Source organism: Dermacentor silvarum, chromosome 8 (assembly GCF_013339745.2).
Source record: "Dermacentor silvarum isolate Dsil-2018 chromosome 8, BIME_Dsil_1.4, whole genome shotgun sequence".
Classification (NCBI taxonomy): Eukaryota; Metazoa; Arthropoda; class Arachnida; order Ixodida; family Ixodidae; genus Dermacentor; species Dermacentor silvarum.
The window spans coordinates 44,539,078-44,555,644 of record NC_051161.1 but is presented as its reverse complement, the minus strand read 5'-3'; the positions used below and the strand labels follow the sequence as shown (position 1 = coordinate 44,555,644).

Here is a 16,567-nt window from a genome sequence, read left to right as displayed (position 1 = left end):
GAACCGTTGAGGCGACGTGGCATTGGGAAAGCGCGCTCGTCTCGCACCCCGGAAGCCCGCGTTCGATTCCCACAGAAACGGAAATGTACCATATTTTCTCTTCAAAGCCCTTAATTTACTTCGTTAACAGCAACCTCGCTAAAAAATGTGATGTTAATCCGAGCATTTCTTGACGTGGTTTTACTCTTTTCCGGCGTCGGCCATTTCTGGTACCATCTTTCGATCAGGCCGTCTACGACGGATTTTCGCGGAATGGGGCATATAATGCTTTCGCATTTAAAAAAAAAAGCATCTTACATTTGAATAAACCCTTTGCGTACTCAATGTGGTTCCATGCATTTCACTTCAGAACACTGATTGTTACTACACACTTACTACTTTATTATCTTCGACCTTATGTTTGACGGGGCGACATGACGGGGCACCTAGGATCGTTTCGACCCTGTTATAACGAAATATCTTCCGGATTCGTAAGAAAAAAATATAATAAGCTTTGGCAGTTGTGAATTCAATCAGTTACTGTTCGCAAACAATTGCGAATTTATAATGAAATTTGTACCTGCAAATTGTGTCCGCCTGGCCAAGTACAAAGCAGCTACACAATTTGTATATAGTTTACATGACCGTCACAACTGACTTTATGCATAGAACTTCGATAGTTGGCGGCTTTAAACACCTTGCAAGTACACGTACAGGATTGGCCAAATGTTTCAAAACCATCGCGAGTGTTTTGAAACATATACTACTACAGGTTGCGTATATTACTTAGAAGCCTGTGGAAGTTTTGTACCTGTAGGCTTCTGAGGATTGAGATAGGCAACGGCTGCTCGCTCGCTCTGTCTCATCAACTTCGAATTACCAGTAATTGTTATGGAAACCTTGCCGGAAGACCAAGCGACGGTTATTGTACCTCGCGAAGTGTCTTGGAAAGTTCAGACAAAGGTTGCACAATTCGTCGTCAGGCAGTGCGCAATGTGATGATACTTACTTCCGGTATCTCGTAGCGTTGCAGCATGTCGTCGACGGCGTTTTCTATCCGCCACTCGAGGTCCTAATTGTCAGCAACGCCAACGAGAAAACAACAGAAACACAGCATGAGCCGCTTGAAGCATTCGTACCCTTCAAAAATGTGAACCAGGAATGTGTCATGGTTATTGAAGCACAATACAAATTTTTAATCTCCCGGGGCCCTCAGTAGTACTATATCGTCGAGTAATCTATGTATCTCTGTATCTATCTATCTCTGTATAGCTATAAGCATGTGCCGAACGCCACATGCTTATAGCTACAGAGATAGATAAAAATGTATTTTCGCGTCATTTTCAACAGTTCACGTGAGAGAGGCGTTCATTATTAGAAAGTGTTCGTTGAAGCGGGATCCGGCTTAAATTCGCTGCCTCGTGAAGACTAAAGAGAGTGCGGCAGATAGTTCTTGCATGAAGCCGCCGTAAAAGATATACGCATATAGTAGAACTACGAGAACAATAAATGGTCGAAAGACCACAGGAGAGGAAGGACTCCATCCCCGGCACCAACTGTTTGGATAGTGTAGGATGGGTACAGACAGCATTGCACGTCTTAAGAGTTGTGATTACTCGCAGACGCGCACTATTTCACGATTAAGCCTGCTGGCTGTTGTTTTTAGAAAGGCCAGGCATTGAAGCAGAGTTCGAAAGACTCCGATGAAGAAGGCCGCTCGCACGCATCACCAAATTATCATTGTTCGGCGAATACCCGCAATCCAAAGCGGTATAACTTTGCCGCAGGAAATGCCCTTATCGGGAAACCTTGAAGTGCGCACCTTGAACATGTCTGTCAACCAAGAGTCTGTACCAGGAATAAGGGCCTATTGTACTCTCGATAAGCGCGCGATAACATAAGATAAAGATAGGGTAGCAAGGTCAGCAAGATAACGCGAAAAGGGTACACAAAAGGGAGCACGACTGAAGGTTTTCGCACCCTTATCTTCGTGAGCTGAGCTATAATCCGGCATATCCAGGGACATTAGAGAGTTTTCGCCATGCGGTCCCTGCCGATAGCAGACGAGGCATTGGAAGCGATAGCGAGGTTTAGAGCTACGCTCGAGCTCCTCGCACGGTGTTCTAACACTACGCGGAGACGACAGCGCGCGACGCAGCGCGCGACGCAACTGCTTCTGGCGTTGCAGGAACAGCACCCTGACAGATACCAGGCGTCTCACAACGCCGGCGCGTTGAGCAGCCGCGCCACCGGCGTTGCAGACGGGGCACCTCGACAGCGCACGAGATGAGAGCGACGTCTTCGCATTACGTCTTCGCGTGTTGCGAAGACAGGGGATCGTTCCCCACTTGTGGCCAGTTGTTTCGTCATCCATTTTAATTTCCATTAATTTATCATTTATTTAATTCAATCAGTAAGTGCAAGTAATTTCCGCTATGTTGACCTTGGTGTCATTTTTTGTTGGCTTCTTATTTATTTATTTATTTATTTATTTATTTATTTATTTATTTATTTATTTATTTATTTATTTATTTATTTATTTATTTATTTATCAATATTTCCAATCTCACAAGAGATCATAGCAGGGAGGGCATGCATATAGATTCAAAAGAACTACGAGCAAATATACAATGCGAGACGCTGAAGTAATCAATGCATGAATATCAGTAGTAGCAATGCGACAAATCACAACTAGACTGCAAATTACGACAGTTACAATGGTAGGATGCGCAATGATGCAATCAGGTTATTGAAAAAAAAAGAAAAAAAAAGTTTACAGAAACTGCTCAGCCTTTACGTTCATATCCACCATAGAACATATTTAAAGATGAAGCATTAGTAACACAAGGACTAAGTTGGTTCCATTCTCGTATGGCTTGAGGAAAATATGAATATTTGAAACAATTTGAGTGGAAAGTGTATTCATTAAGTGTTTGAGAGTGTCTGTACCGAGTTGATCTAGAAATCATTACGTGCATCGGGCCCCTCGGTTCTCTTCCTTCTCGGTCACACACACACACACACACACACACACACACACACACACACACACACACACACACACACACACACACACACACATACATATATATATATATATATATATATATATATATATATATATATATATATATATATATATATATATAAATGGTGGTCCCTGAACCCTGCCATCGCGGGCCGTGTACGCACCGTCGATACAAGGAAAGCGCGACGGCGCTTCGAGCGTCCGTACATGATTGCTATCGCATAACATAAAAACTCTCTAACGTCCTTGAATTTGCGACATTATTGCTTCTGGAACAGAGGCGAGGGGCTACCACTCTCTCCTCAAAGATTTATCCGTCCCATAGACACGGGAATGTTTGAGTGCTTGGGGGCGATATACTCACGTGGCGGTACATGCGCTCGGCCTTGGCAACGTCAAAGTCCCGCGCTGTGTACGGGGCAGCCACATGCGAGGGGCAGACGGATCGAATTAGTATACGACCCACGGCAACTCACGCTGTTTACTGTACATTGTTTAGTTTAGAATGCCTATCATCATAATCATCTTCAGCATCATCACCATTATCATCATCAACCTACGTTTATGTCCACTGCAGGACGAAGGCCATTCCCTGCATCTCCAATTGCCCCTGTCTTGCGCTAGCTGATTCCAACTGGCGCCTGCAAATTTCTTAACTTCATATACATACATATGGTTAACAAAGAATCTGGGCTCGAATTCACAAAAACTTTTTACGCCAGAATTTTTCGTAAGAAAGAATTTTAGCCAATGCGGATGCCAGACATATCATTAGCGAAGACAGCCAGCCAATGGCAAAGCGAACTTACTAAAGAAAAGCTTTGTCAATCTGGCCCCTCGAAAACAAGTAAAGGAGCTTATAAAGAGCGATGGAACGGAAATGTTTGGCTTAACGTTAAGAGAGAGGAAGAGAGCGGTGTGGATCAGAGAGCAAACGGGGATAGCCGATATTCTAGTTGACATTGAGAAGAAAAAATGGAGCTGGGCAGGCCATGTAATGCGTAGGATGGATAACCGGTGGACCATTAGAGTTACAGAATGGATACCAAGTGAAGGGAAGCGCAGTCGAGGACGGCAGAGAACTAGGTGAGGTGATGAAGTTAAGAAATTTGCAGGCGCAAGTTGGAATCAGCTAACGCAAGACAGGGGTAATTGGAGATCACAGGGAGAGGCCTTCGTCCTGCAGTGGACATAAATATAGGCTGATGATGATGATATATATGGTCAGCTGTGCTCGCACGTACAGTGGAAACGGAGCGGGTAACCTAGCTGCCTTTTAGGTTCTATGTGCCAATGTGAAAGCGAATGCTAGATTCTGGAGCAAAAATTTGTGTAGACGGATGGATTTTTGCACTGTGGTTAGTGGCTGGATATCTGACATTATAGAAATGAAAAAAAAAAGAAAAGGTTTAATCGCCTTATAACGGTGACGACTACTCCACTTCAAGTAACCGTAATTATTAATAACAAATTCCGTGGTTTTACGTGCCAATACCACAATAATTTATTACGAGGCACGCCAAAGTGGTGGGCTCCTAATTAACCTTGACCACCTGGGGGTCTTTACCGTAAATTTAAGTACAGGAGCGTCTTTGAATTTCGTCTTCATCGAAATGCGGCCGCCACGGCCGGGATCAAACACGCGACCTCGAGCTCAGCCGTACAACGCCAGCCACTAAGCTACCACGGCGAGTTAATAATAAATTAATCAATCAATCAAGCAATTATTTACCGTGCCCAGGAACAACCGTGAGGTCTAAGTGCTGGCGCACGCATATATTAGAAAAAATAATAATAATAATAATAATAATAATAATAATAATAATAATAATAATAATAATAATAATAATAATAATAATAATAATAATAATATGAAAAGAAGATAATATTCTAAGACTAAGACGCGTAATTATTTGTAAGTGCAAGCTGCTTTTGGAAACGGATGAGTTAGTTCTAGTTGTAAAACATAAATACCCCAGAAAGCGGATGGGAAAACGGTTCCGCGGTAGCTCAATGGTGAGAGCATCGCACGAGTAATGCGAAGACATGCGTTCGTTCCCCACCTGCGAACAGTTGTTCTTTCATCCGTTTTCACTTCCATTAATTTATCATTTCTTTAATTCAATTAGTGTGTGCAAGTAATTTCCCCTATGTTGTTCTTGGTGTCACTGTTTGTTGGCTTCTTATGATATGATTAATAAAATCGGGCCCCTCGGTTCCCTTTCTTGTCGTTTATATATATATATATATATATATATATATATATATATATATATATATATATATATATATATATATATATATATTGTGACGTCACATTAAGGTCGGACCTTTATTGAGCCCGAGAGACGACACGGCGAAGAAGGGCGGCGTCCACAACCAGCCTGAACAGCCTTCGACAGTCCACACTGATGATGATGCGCCCGCACGCGCGATGAAGATGAGGGGCACACGCATGATGATGATAATGTACAGATGATGAAGAAGTGCACAATAAATGCCCACACTAATTTCCCTCGCGCGAAAGCGGCCATCCTGGCCGCTGCCTAAAGGTACGGGGAACGCCGCGTGAAGGGCTTCATACGAGAAACGTGGACCACTTCGGTAGAGCGGCAACGGCGAAGTCATTTCCAGGACCGTGTAGGGGCCAATAAATTGACACTGAAACTTCTCGCACAACCCAGGAGTGCGAACTGGTGTCCAGAGCAGCACTTCATCGCCAGGCTGGTAGAATACTACGCGATGATATGCGTCATAATGATCCTTGCGGTCCGCTCAGTCACGATGAAACCGCTCAGTCAGGCCGTTGGTCTGAGGATGATAACTTGATGTAGTCTTGTGAGTGGTGCCAGAGGCTTTGAGCACTTTGCCTACTAGTTGGGAAAGGAATGTCTTTCCGCGGTCGCTCAGAAGGACACGAGGGGCGCCATGGCGCAGGATGATGAATTGAAGAATGAAGGCAGCAATTTCGGAAGCCGATGTTGAACTTACACAGGCTGTTTCGGCATAGCGCGTCAGGTGGTCGACGGCGGTCACTATCCATCGACTAGCGGCGGGAGTCATGGGAAGTGGCCCATATAGATCGATGCCAACAACCTCAAATGGTTCCGCAGGACATGAGACTGGTAGTAGTTGTCCGGCAGGAGCTGATGTTGGACGTTTGCGACGCTGACAAATGGCGCAGGAAGTGACGTATCTCGCCACACTGGTAGACAGGCCAGGCCAGTAGAAGCGACTTCTTATGCGGTCGTAAGTTTTCTGGATGCCAAGGTGGCCAGCAGTCAAATCGTCATGAAAGGCCTGAAGGACACGTGCACAAAGGCAACGAGGTAGCACGGGCAACCAGCGTCGTCCATCAGGATGGTGGATACGGCGGTACAGCACGGAGTTTTCAAGCTTAAATTGTGTCAGCTGTCGACGAAGCCGGGCGTTAGGCGGGCGCGAAGCTCCACGAAGGTCAGCGAGTTAATACGGCGACAGTACGAGTCAGCGAGTTGTTGAGACGAAAATGATGCATGGTCGTGCGAAGTGAGATGATCAAGAGCGGCGAAGGACAAAACCGCCGTAGAAGAGACGTCAGTGTGTGCGTCACTGGAGGCGGTGGCGGAACCATTGATGAGTGCGGCTGGAGTAAGCGGGCAGCGAGAAAGAGCATCTGCGTCTTGGTGCTTCTTACCAGACTTGTAGATGATTTCAAAGTCATATTCTTGAAGACGAAGAATCCAGCGACCAAGACGCCCTGACAAGTTCTTGAGTGTGGAAAGCCAGCATAAGGCGTGGTGATCCGTCACGATGGTAAAATGGCGACCGTGGAGATAAGGGCGAAATTTCTGGACGGACCAAACGACAGCGAGGCACTCCTGCTCGGTGATGGTATAGTTCTTCTCGGCAGGTGTGAGCACGCGGCTGGCATACGCAACGACTCTCTCACGCGAAGAGTTGTCTCGCTGGAGGAGCACAGCACCGATGCCACTGCCGCTGGCATCCGTGTGCAAGAGTGTGGGAGCAGTCTCATCAAAATGACACAGGACAGGCTCAGATGTGAGGGCGCCATTTAGCTGGTCAAAGGCAGATTCACATTCAGGTGACCACACGAAGGGAGCACCAGAACGAAGTAAGTGGTGTAAAGATGCAGCTATAGAGGCGAAATCGCGAATAAATCGGCGAAAATAGGAAGCGATGCCGAGGAAACTGCGTAGGTCCTTGGTCTTTTCTGGACGAGGAAAGTGAAGCACCGCCGAAATCTTGTCAGGATCAGGTCGAATACCATCCTTGCTTACAATATGACCTAAGACCTTGATCATCTTGCTTGCAAAATGACACTTTTTGGTGTTGAGCTGAAGACCAGCACTGGCTATGCACGTGAGAACCTCATCGAGACGTTGCAGGTGCTGTGCAAATGTCGACGAGAAAATAACGATATCATCCAGATAGCACAAGCAGGTCTTCCACTTCAGGCCACGCAGAACGGTGTCGATCATGCGCTCAAAAGTTGCGGGGGCATTGCAGAGGCCGAAGGGCATGACGTTGAACTCGTAAAGACCATCTGGGGTCGCAAACGCTGTTTTTTCTTTGTCGGCTTCGTGCATCGGTATTTGCCAGTAACCTGAACGCAGATCAAGACTGGAGAAGTACTCAGCACCTTGCAGGGAATCGAGGGCATCGTCAATGCGAGGCATGGGGTACACATCCTTGCGCGTGATCTTGTTGAGCGCTCGATAATCTACACAGAAACGCACGGAGCCATCTTTTTTTCGGACCAAAACAATGGGAGACGACCAAGGGCTAGCAGAGGGGCGAATTATCTCACGTTGCAGCATGTCGGCGACGTTTTGCTCAATAATTTTGCGCTCAGCTAGAGACACGCGATACGGCCGGCGACGCACGATGGATCTGCCGTCTGTCTGAATCCGATGCGCTGTGACGGTCGTCTGTCCCAATGTCGAAGAATGGGCGTCAAATGAACCTTCATACTTCTTCAACAAGGCAAGGAGCTGTTGCGTCTGCGAAGGAGTCAAGTCCGAGCTGATTACAGCAGCAAGAGCGGAGGTAGAGGCAGGATGTCCAGCAGGAGGGATTTCAGAGGGAGCCGCCTTGAGGGGAACGACAGAGAGAGGCTCGGAATCAGCAATGCAAGCCAAAGTGGTGCCTTTAGGAAGTAGAATTTTCTCAGGTGTTGTGTTCCTTGCTTCGAGAAGCGCAGATCCATTATCGAACCTAACTAGGCCTGAAACAATGGCTATCCCTTTTGTGAGCCAACGCGCACAAGGTAACACTAACACATCGCCATGGTCGATGGCGTCGGACGTGATGGTCAGAATTTGCTGACAGCCTGGAGGGAGCTTGGTATCTTTTGCAGCGAGTAGACGAAGTGGCTGGTGCGGTTCATCGCCGAGCGAATAGTCGGTGTCGGTCATATGTACGACACCTTGCCCACAACATATAGCAGCAGAAGCAGAGGCAAGGAAATCCCATCCTAGAATGAGCTGGTGGGAGCAGGGCGACAGCACAGCAAATTGTATGTAGTGGACGATGCCATCGATGGATACACGCACTGTACAAAACGCGGAAGGGCGGATTGCTTTCCCTTGAGCTGCAACAAGCGCGGGTCCATCATAAGGCGTCGTAACTTTCCTGAGACGCCTACACAAATCGGAATGCATAACAGATAAAGTCGCACCGGTGTCCACCAAAGCTTCAACGTGCACACCTTCAACAAACACGGACATCATATTACAAGGGCGCGCTGGAGGAATTGTAGTCCTGTCGGTGAAAGCAGTTTTTCCTCCGAAAACTGCATTACTTAGTTTTCCGGGCGGCGGTCAGAGGTGAAAGAGGCAGGCCGAAGCGGTGACGAGGAGCGGCGGAAGGGCGATGGTGATCGGCGTCTGGTGGTACGGTAACCATTCGGCGTCTCGGTCGTTGCGGGCGGAGATGGGGAACGGCGCGGAGGGGAAGCGTAACGACGGCTTTGGTAATAGGCCCCACCAGAATACGCATCGCGTTCACACAGGTCGTACCCGCGACGCTCATCTTGTTGGCGCTTGCGGCAAAAACGTGATATATGGCCGCGATAACCACAGTAATAACAGGTAGGACGAGACGGTCGCCAAGGCGGGTAGTAAGGGGCACTCGGTGTGCTGTGAGATAGTGCGGTCAGATGGGGCAGTGGCGCACCGACGGGGGGGGGGGGGGGGGGGGGATTCGGGGGTTGTAACCCCCCCCCCACCCTGAGACCGACTTAACCCCCCCCCCCTTTTTGTTTAACCCCTCCCTTTTCTTTCCTTACGCATTTGAGTGCTGCAACTAAGATGTAAGACGCGCAATCGTCTGCACACTCGCAAAAAGCGAATTTTTTTGACAATTTCTCGTGAAGAAATCGAAATTAGTGCTGTTTAGGTGGTATTGGCAAACTGTCAACCCCCCCCCCCCCCCCCCCCCCTGGCAGAGATCCTGGGTGCGCTACTGAGATGGGGCGATGACGGCTCAATTGGTATTGAGGGGACGTTGGCCGGAGGAGCGACACCAACCTGCGTGTATGTGGGTAGAGGCCACGTTGGACGTACACTAGTCGGAGGCGCGGCAGCAACCTGCGCGTATGTTGGTACGGTGCGAGGGGCCGGAGGGTCCACATTCGCAGCGCAGGTCATTGACGCAAGTTCCTCTCTGATGACGTCGCGCAATGGTGCACCAGAAGGCTGAGCAGGAATCATCAACGAAGATGACAAGCCAAGAGATTGAAGTTCTTCGCGTATGATCGCCCGGATCATCAAGCGCAAGTCGGGGTCTGCCGCAGAACGGTGTTCGCTGAAGTCCGGCTGCAAGCGTACGGACTCGAGCTCGTCGAGGCGCTGGCACGTCAAGACGATGTCAGCGACGGTAGCCGGGTTCTTGACTGCGAGTGCGTTGAAGGCCACAGTCCCAATACCTTTAAGAACGTGGCGTATCCGGTCTGACTCAGCCATGGCAACATTGACACGGCGACAGAGTGCAAGCACATCCTCGATGTACGATGTGTAGGACTCGCCGGAGTGTTGTTTGCGAGCATCCAGAGTTTTCTTCGCAAGGGCGGAGCGAACCGCCGATGTGCCGAAAACTTGCCGTAGTTGCTGCTTGAAGTTCGTCCAATCGGTGAAATCAACCTCATGGTTGAAAAACCAGGTCTTCGCCACACCGGTCAGGTAGAACGAGACATGGCGGAGCTTGTGGGGATCATCCCACCGATTAGCAGAGCTTACGCGCTCGTAATCATCCAGCCAGTCCTCAGCATCTTCACCACGAAGACCAGCGAACAGATGGGGATCGCGCTGGTGGCCGCTGATGATCACAGAAGGTGCGGCTTGTGGAGGCGGGATGGTTAGGGTAGAAGCGCCAGGCTGCTCGTCCTGCGACATGCTGACGGACAGTGGGCACAAGCGGCGACCCGAACGAAGCTCCAGGGAGTAGGCCAGGGGCGTAGAGGACGGGGAACCAAGAAGCACCTCCACCACTTGTGACGTCACAGTAAGGTCGGACCTTTAAAGAGCCCGAGAGACAACACGGCGAAGAAGGGCGGCGTCCACAACCAGCCTGAACAGCCTTCGACAGTCCACACTGATGATGATGCGCCCGCACGCGCGATGAAGATGAGGGGCACACGCATGATGATGATAATGTACAGATGATGAAGAAGTGCACAATAAATGCCCACAATATATATATATATATATATATATATATATATATATATATATATATATATATATATATAGAAAAGCTGAGAGGTTGGCCTGAATCGAAGTTCTGACCTGCTGCTCAGCATCGGGGAAGGCCGGCGGGAGTAAAGAGAGAGAGATAGAGGGAGAGAGGCGCTGATGAGGAGGGTGAAGACGGCGGTGGGTGAACTTGAAGAGCAAATAATCTTCAAGGTCTCAAATCTAGACGGCTCTCGTGCAAGAATTTGATTGGAGCTTTTACAACATCGCGCCGACAAGAATTCCGGCCATGGTCCCAACAGGACCTCTTCAGACAAAAGTTGGTCGGTAAACTTGAGCAAATGTAATTGTATCAATGATTTTCTTTGCACAGCATATCGCGTACAAATGCGCAAATACGTGTTCTATTGTCTCGGATACCTCGCAGTCCGAATTGTATGCACGTATCTGTGTCGTAAATTGTAGTGTGCCTATAAGGACAACCTTCCGAATAAAAAAAAAAAAGAAGAAGAAATGAAAGTGGAGTATTTTTCTGCTATGCCTCTTCATGCCTCAAGGTCACTGCATTTATGTTAAAGAACAACACTCTATCGACCTTGCCGGCGATTTTAGCAATGGGGTTCGCGTGCAACCAAAACACCCGCTCGAAAGGCCGGGTTCTGAAGAGGGCATTTGTTCCGGCTGCCTGCAAAGATGCCCGATCTAGCTGATTGCCATGGCTTCGAACGCTGACTTCTCGTTTCCTGCCCCTTCATGTTAGCACATACTCCGATAGCGTCTTCTTTGCGCATTCCGAGCGAGTGCAACCTGGCTTCCGCAACAGATATCAGTGATGAACTGACCTGGTGCGACCGTGATGGGGATTCTCGCAAGGCTAGCTCTCAAGATAAGTGCTCGATGAATGCTCTGCAACAACAACTCAATCGGGCGATATGTGCGTCATTGGCTAATCTTCGCAGACCTGCTGTAGTAGCACAGGGGCGATGGCGTTGCGGTGCTCTCAGCTCGAGGTCGCGGGTTCGATCCCAGCAGGCGGCGTCCGGATTACGATAAGGGCGAAATGAGCGGGGGAAAAAAGAAAAGAAATGCCCGCGTGCTTAAACTTACGCGCGCGTTAAATAAAGAACCCCAGGTGGTCAATATTATTCCGGAGTCGCCCACCACTACGGTGGGCCTCATAATCGTATCGTGATTCTGGCGCGTAAAGCTCAACAATTTAATTTTCATTCATGTTTTCATTCCACTGCATCTTGCAAGGCCACGTAATCGTCGTAGAGCTATACATCGTGAGCTGAAATCTGGCGTTACTTTTGTACTTCTTCAGTCTCCTCCTGTCTAATTATTCCCCTTTGTATTTACAAACATTCTCCTATTTTCCTGGAAACCGACGGTTTTTTGAAATAAAGTTGTTTACCACTACTATTTTCCTTTTTTTTCACAACCGCTTTCATTAAACCATTCTTCTCCTCCCCCCCACACACACACTTTTTTTTTTCGTTACCATATATATATATATTCCATGGTCGCGGGACCGTTAAAACGTCCGATGAAAAGTTAAACTGTTATGATGCTCCCGGCCTTCGTCCACCGCGAGATCAGCTCGTTGAAAAAATAAGTACAGTGTAAGAAAACAAGACAATAATGTCACTTACGGGCGGTCTGTAAGATTAGCCTCCACTAAAAAATCGCGAAGGGCACTTACCGCGCGCCTCTGCTGATCGGCATGACCACGGTCCTAACACTTTGCTTATTGCGAGAGGACTTTTGTCAAGGACGTTCTAACTGTCACTCATACGAACACGCTGTTGGTCATATTGAGGGCATTCTGTGATAACATGCTCAAGTGAATCGTCGGAGTTATCGCAGTAACTACAATTAATGTGGGGACTTTCGTCTTTTGATGCGACAAAAGAAGCGAAGCGTGTAGGTTACGTCTAAGCGTAGACGATGGAGGAGTCTGTCGAACAATTCGGTCAATATTTTGACTTTGGTGAAAACCGCAAGAATGGGTCAACTTTCCACAGGAGTGAAGACATTGCATGTTCGCCAAACCACGTGTCTTTGCAAAGTTTGTGTCGCAGATAGGTTGCAACTACCATTCTCGGCCTCTGATACAAAAAGCGTCACGGGTGTCGGGATGGTCGGAGACACAACTGCAACAACAGCGACAACGACGACTATGGCCAGATACGGTGTGGGAGTTTAAAAAGTCTGAGATACACTTAACCTCAACCTTTTTCTTTACCATAATTAATATCTTTCCACGTTAATTTTTTTTTATTTTTTTCCTGCTTATGCAAGTCTGACCACACTATTACAGATTATTTTATTTACCATCGGTTTCTTTCATATCTTTATTTATGTTTTTTGTTATCATATTACAGCCCGGTTCTCGGCCTGTCTCACACAGGGCACAGTGGGTTTGTGCCATTGTTGAATATATCATCATCATCGTCCTTCTCTGACGAATTTCCAAAGGCAACGACGAAGACGAAAGAAAAGAAGGCACGAGAGCTCGTGACTGTCAGGAACCCTTCTGGTTTCCGCTACTCTTCCTTGTGGATCTCCGCTCGAAAAAGATTGCCTTCTCCTTGGAGCATCTGCTGCGTAGCGGTTCTCCGAGAGCGGATTACTGGAGGTCGAACGAGCTGTCGGTCACATCGCTGTCGCCCGGGCTGACTTCACCTTCCGCCACCATGCTTGGAACCCAGCGGCCAGGCTCGCGAGGTGCCGGGCCCGCTACCGACCAACTCCAGGTCTGGGATGCAGAACTCGAAGCTGATGCCGACAGAGCCTTGAACACCGTGCTCGAACTTCGCCACAGAGATTATGGCGCGGCGCAGGCCGTAGATGCCAATTCGTCCATGGCTCTGAAGCACTTCACCCGGAACCGCCGTACCCTCGAGGCCACCTCTAACATCCGGATGATCAGCACGACCTCCAGCGCCGGGAGACTGAGCACGTTGCCAACGCTCCTGGCACGGAAGCATTTCTGTCCGACGCACGCGAGCAAACATCGAGCTTGTGCCAACGATGCGGAGGGAATCGTGCCACGGCGCTGCAGCTCTGTGCGTGTTTCATAGGGTCGTGATCGTCGACTGGGGCCATCGACCTCTGTAGATGCTGCGCGGTCTCTGAAAAACTCCGCCTCCTTCGCTTCCAATCCCGAGGACAGCATCATCATCGAAATGGTTTCTGGCAAGTGACGTCACTCGGACGTGGCTTCCGCTGGCTTTCACTGGGAAGCCGCTTGTGGAACGTTTTGCATTTTGTACATATATTTTTTTCGATAATAGAAAAAAAATAGCAGCCCGCTTCTAAAGGACTCTTTCGCGAACCTCGCTTGACATTCTTTTTTGTGGTATTCTTTGTAATAAATATATTCGCACGAAAGTGCTGCAGTGGAAGTCATTTAGAAAGTCGTGGCGTTTCCGTGCAATAAAATTTAGTCGTACGCCGATCTCTGTCGTGCCTGCAGCTTCTGGTAAGGTTGATCATCAGTTCTCGGTAAACAACCCAGCTGGCGAGCATCTTTCGGAATACCTGACTGCTCCAGATATAGCTGAGCTTTCTGGGCCGTCTTTTCGACATGGAAGCGGTGTGAAGTTTTGTCATAACGGCTCGCGTCCATAGAAGTTAACGCGGAGAGCCGGCGGCTTCTTGCATGGTCAGCCGCTCTGGGTTCGGTTTGCCCTACCGAATGACATTTCAGTTGGTTTGGAATCTCAAATATTTTTTTGTGCGAGTAATATCCGCCTCTTCCAGTAGACCAACTCTTGGACTAGAATTGTGCTATCTGCCACAGGCAACCTTTAAAGACCACCAACGTTATTTCTTTTCTGTTTGCATTTTGTGCGAGTGATCGAGCGAGGATGCATTTACTGACACGGCGTTTCCCCTCGGCAATGTCAACACATGCAGTCACGCGCCTTAGTTGCTTAGTGGCTATATGTTGTTGCGCTGCTAAGCACGAGGTCGCGGGATCGAATCCCGGCCACGGCGGCCGCATTTCGATGGGGGCGAAATGCAGAAACATCCATGTACTTCGATTTAGGGGCACGTTAAATAACCCCGCTTGGTCAAAGTTAATCCGGATTCTATACGGTGGCTACGGCGTGCCTCGTAATCAGATCGCGATTTTGACACGTGAAACCCCATAATTTAGACACATGCAGTCAGTGCGGCTGCGCAACTGATTGATCGGCTGATAACGTTATTGTATGCAGAGCAGGACGACTCGTCTTCCTCTCACCCCGTAGCCAGCGCAGCAGGAATGCATCCGTGTGCGAAGGCCTCTTCACGTCTGCCACGGCTTGTCGGAACTGCGAAGGTCAACGGAAAGCATTCATTCAACCACCAGGCGTCACAGTAACCGTATTTCTGCTGGCCTCCTTGAAGCCCTTGGGTTCTATGATAACAGGGGGGAAGTAAACATTTCCGTAATAGATATTAGTAAAAAGGCGATAGGATGTTTTGTGGCTGAAAAGTAGGGAGACCATGAACAACGAAGGCGCAAAAAAAAAAAAAAAAACTAGTTCGGAATAGTGCTTCACAAAAATTGATGCAGGGAATTGTTTTTTTTTTACTTTTTCTTTCTTCGTTTTTTCTTTTTAGAGAAAGATAGGTAGGACACTAGGCAAAATAAGAACAAGAGCTTGGTGGCGCAACCCACCGCTCCGTTTCAAACGGGACCTTCGTAGCATCCATCTATCCATCCATCCATCCATCCATCCATCCATCCATCCATCCATCCATCCATCCATCCATCCATCCATCCATCCATCCATTACTTTATACAGCAAAGTCCAACAATTAGTCCGGCAGGAACCGGCAGTGAACAATAATTAGCCTTGAACAGCAGAGGTCATCAAAGTGCAATGTTAAATGGCCCATCTTGACTGGGACCTTAGTCGGCTCTCATGAGAAGCTTTAGCATAGCGCAAGAAACAGACGCGCACACTTGCGAGCAAAAGTTTGAATAATCAATCAATCAATCAATCAATCAATCAATCATGTTTATTTAACGTGCCCAGGAACAACCCTAAGGTCTGAGTGCTGGCGCACGCATACATTACAAACCAAAAACAAGACACTCAGGGAAAAATCATTAAAAAATAAATGAATAAAAATAAAAATTGTGAAAAGAAGAGAGTACGGACAACAAAGCGCAAAGTAAATACAAAAGAAAAAGGAGGAGAAGGACACTTGAACAATACATGATATTATAATACAAGGCAAAGCTCGGACAAGAACGATGACAAGGAGTTATGAAAGATATCAAGTTCACGAAAGTAAGCGTTATAATAATAATAATAATAATAATAATAATAATAATAATAATAATAATAATAATAATAATAATAATAATAATAATAATAATAATAATAATAATAATAATAATGTTTATTTGCCATCAATACAAAAATGATGATGGAGGGGGTGGGAATAAAAGCGACAATCCGCTTGACGGAGTTCCCACTCCCATTACAAGAGGCAGCAGCAGTGGGGCATACGGTGCAGAAACAATTGGGTGCACGTACGTAATAATGTTGGTTGAACTGACGAAGAGATAAGAAAAAAATAAAAAAGGAAAGGTGTACAGACGCTAACAGACGGTTATTGACGCTGGCATAAAGAATAAAGGGAAAAAAAAGTGTGCATATACACATCTACAGACATACATGCACGCCAATATATATTCACAAATGCGCACATATAAATAAGCATATATACATATATCGATATATGATATATAATGATGATGATATACGCAAACATACATACACATAAATGCAGTAATGGTAAAAATGAACATAGCTTCGCTCACAAAAAAAAAATATACCAGCAAAAATCACCTTAATTAGGA

At 47.3% G+C, this 16,567-nt stretch overlaps 1 protein-coding gene across 1 annotated transcript in view; it reads right to left on the bottom strand.

Annotated features, from left to right (window-relative positions):
- Positions 1-16,567, bottom strand: part of LOC119462104 (SEC14-like protein 2) — a 33,918-nt gene that overhangs the window by 17,038 nt on the left and 313 nt on the right. Inside the window, exons 2-4 of the mRNA XM_037723450.2 lie at positions 14,954-15,023; positions 3,372-3,415; positions 989-1,051 (exon numbers count right to left, since the gene is read on the bottom strand). Coding sequence (XP_037579378.1) covers positions 989-1,051; positions 3,372-3,415; positions 14,954-15,023 — 177 coding nt within the window. The remainder of the gene's footprint in view (positions 1-988; positions 1,052-3,371; positions 3,416-14,953; positions 15,024-16,567) is intronic.